Source organism: Chinchilla lanigera, unplaced genomic scaffold (assembly GCF_000276665.1).
Source record: "Chinchilla lanigera isolate Chin_1 unplaced genomic scaffold, ChiLan1.0 scaffold00068, whole genome shotgun sequence".
NCBI classification, from domain to species: Eukaryota; Metazoa; Chordata; class Mammalia; order Rodentia; family Chinchillidae; genus Chinchilla; species Chinchilla lanigera.
In genome coordinates, this window is record NW_004955469.1 from 8,710,749 (window position 1) to 8,714,093 (window position 3,345).

Below are 3,345 nucleotides of genomic sequence, written 5' to 3' on the forward strand. Positions count from 1 at the left end.
GCGGCAGAATGTGCGCACGTTGGCGCTCATCGTGTGCACCTTCACCTACCTGCTGGTGGGCGCCGCGGTCTTCGACGCGCTGGAGTCGGAGCCAGAGATGCTGGAGCGGCAGCGGCTGGAGCTGCGGCAGCAGGAGCTGCGGGCGCGCTACAACCTCAGCCAGGGCGGCTACGAGGAGCTCGAGCGCGTCGTGCTGCGCCTCAAGCCGCACAAGGCCGGCGTGCAGTGGCGCTTCGCCGGCTCCTTCTACTTCGCCATCACCGTCATCACCACCATCGGTAACTACTAGCCGCGCGGGGGGCGGGGGCCGGGCAGTAGGAGCGGGCTGCGGTCGGGGTCCTCAGCGGAGAGGGGCTGGGCGCCGAGCCCCGCGCCCCCGGCAGCCCGAGTCCAGCCCGGCGGGTCTGCTCTGCGGGCACGGGACTCGGGGGAGGCGTCGACTGCGAGCTCCAGACCTCAATCTCCAGCCGGGCCAGCCCTAACTTGGCCCTACCAGGGTGCGCGAGGACCCCAGGGGACTCGAAGTGTGCGAGAGGGTCAGGAACGGCCGGTGGAGGTTGGAGGAGGAGGGGTGTGGCCGGGCTAGGCCCTGGAGCGGGGAGCGGGGTAGGAGCGGCGGGAGGGCGCGACTCCTCCCGGCCCTGCGCTTGGGCTTCCGCACCGGGGTCTACACCTGCTGGGCTCCAGCAGGCAGAGATGCCGCTGTTACTCCGTGGCACTCTAGGCCAATCTGGATGCCTGAAACACCCTGTAACTGCGGCTGTGAGCGCTGCCTGGGAGGGAGTGTGTGTATGTGTGTGTGTGAGAGAGAGAGAGAGAGAGAAAGAGAGAGAGTGTGTGTCTGTGTGTGTCTAGCTCCGGGAGTTTAGGTACCACCAGCCAGAGCCTGTGATTTTCTTAGGGCGGCAGAGCTGGTGCTGAAAGCCAGATAAAGCCCTGTCAGCCTCTCCACTGTCCCAGCAACACAGTCACCTCACAAGAACGGCTCCAGCTCTCCTTTCCAAGCCAGGACAGGTCATGGTGTGGGAAGCCACACACACACCCAGATCCTGTGACGGCACAGGAATGGGCACTCAGGTACACACAGGCACACACAGGACACACACAGAGCAGAGCACACAGATGGATGCCCAGGAAACGGATCTCTAGCCCTGCCCTTGAGGGTGCTACTCAAGTGTCCAGGAGATTAAACGCTTTGCCCACTCCAGAGACCCTGTAATTCCAACCTAGCTCCACCCACCACCCCCTGTATGACCTTGGGCAAGTCCCTTCCCCTGCCTGAATCTCAAGCTCATGTCCAGACAAGAAGTTGGCCAAAATGATCTCAAAGGCTCTTCTCAGCCCTGACGTGCTCAGATTCTGAGATTGGAAACCCACCTTCCCCCAAAGCCCATTGGGATGCCTCCAGGAGCTGTTTCCTCCTCTTCCCCGCCCCTTCTTCTCTCTCTGACCCTCCTTGCCTTGGCTGGGCTCCCAAGGGTTCATTGCCATTTGGCTTAGCTCATGACAAAATGGCAGTGTTTTCCTGGGAGTTGACAGGAGTCAAGGGGGTAAAAGGCAGAACTGGACGCGATCTATCTGCTGCAGAACTGTGTTCTGAGGCTCTGCTTCCCTGGAGTCCCAAAGCTTGCCCAAAGAGGAGCCCGAAAGGAGCCAGACTGGCTCTGCTCCGGGGTCCTTCCCCTCTCCAGAACACCCTACTCCCACCTGCCTGGTCTCAAGTGGTGGTCAGCTATCTGGAGAATCAGAAAGCATCCTTAGACCTTACATGCACAATCCCTCTCTACTGCAGCCCAACTGTCCCCTGAGAACACCTTCAATGTGTGTGTCTGACACACCTTTTTCTCAGTCTTCTGTTTATTTGTCCATACTAACCCTCTAGGTCCAGCTCAGATCCCACCTCCTCCTCGAAGTCTCCTGGGCCACTGCTCTGGATCTCTGCAGGATTTACTGTCAACACCTGGGTGACCATTGCAGGCTCCTTTGAATGTTATGTACATGTTAGGGAATGTGTTTTGTTTCTTTAGCCACATTATAATTAATCTCCATGAGCGCAGAGTCCTGTAGGTCCTGTTACTGAGCTCCCAGTGCCAGCGTGGTACCCAGCAGCTGTGAGCACTCAGAGAATGCTATTGATGGGTTTAAGGTGTGCAGAAATGAAAAAGCATTGCCCTCCTCTCCACCCCTGCTGTTGTTTCCTAAAGTGCTTGTGTCCTGGCCTAGTGAGATGCTAAAAGCTCAAGCTAGACGCAGAGCAGGGATCTGGCGACTCTTTATACACTGCTGGGCAAGAAGGACAATCTCAGACCACCACCTAGGTTCTGGGATCCTCAGACTGGCTCTTCCCAGTCTCTGCCCCACCCAACCATCCCTGACTTTTTCTCACCTTCTACTCTGGCTGTGCCACCCAGCTAGAGGCCAGCCACAGGGCCCTGATCTAAGAAACCCCTACCTGGGAAGTGCTGAGACGGCTGGAAGGGGCATGTATTAGACTGATCCTGACCTAGAATCGAGGGTCAGCAGGCCTGTCTCTCCTCGGAACCTCTCATGGGGAGTCCGCTGGGATGGAATAGTGAAAGAACCTCCTGTTCATTTGGTACGTTAAGGATCACAGTGCTTTCACCTTGTGGTTGATTCTCAGCCTTCACAGCTTTCAAGTTGCCAGGGCAGGGACTGCTAGCTCCGTTGTACAGATGGGGAGGGGTTGAGGGAGAAGAGACCCCTCCCAGAGCACCCAGCTGGTGAGCAGTGGAGTCAAAGCGGGAAGCTGGGTCTTCTGACTCCAAGCCCAGTGCTCTTTCCCTGCTGGTCTCTTGGCTGCTTCTTTGCCTCCATATGCTGTGAAGCCCAGACCCAGCCGGGCCTGGCAGAGCCTTGACTTGCTTAGTGATGCCAGCTTGCAGGGCACTCTCGGGTAGCTGATTGGTGGAAGGTTGGCAGGGTCAGACTTAGTCATTCACCTGGTTAGTCACAGTCTCCACTGGCTGCATGGATTCCTCCCGCTCCCACATGCCTAGCCTCCCAGCCAGGAAACCCTTCCTTCACTGTCCCCTCAAGTTCACCAAACACGAATGGAAACTCTTTCCTTGGGAAACCTTGCCCTCCCTAGCTGTTGAGTCATCAAACTCCTCCAGGCCCCAGCCGGGTCTATTCATAGCCAGGGGCTGTCAGAGCAGGAAGGGGCCTGGGGATCAGCTGGTACCACCTCCTCTCACAGATAAGGCGCCAGAGGGCGGTGAGAGTCACACAAAGGGAGCAGAGTAGCAAAATCTGACTCCCAAGCCCCCAACCCTTCCACTTGTTCAGAATATCTCTTTTTCAGATTTTTTTTTTTTTTTTTTTTTT

General features: G+C 57.4%; 1 protein-coding gene across 1 annotated transcript in view; it reads left to right on the plus strand.

Moving 5' to 3' along the window:
• Nucleotides 1-3,345, plus strand: part of Kcnk3 (potassium channel, two pore domain subfamily K, member 3) — a gene marked incomplete at its 5' end in the record, with an annotated part of 33,675 nt that continues 30,330 nt past the window's right edge. Inside the window, 1 exon segment of the mRNA XM_005400437.2 lies at nucleotides 1-278. Within this exon segment, the coding sequence (XP_005400494.2) occupies nucleotides 1-278 (278 nt within the window).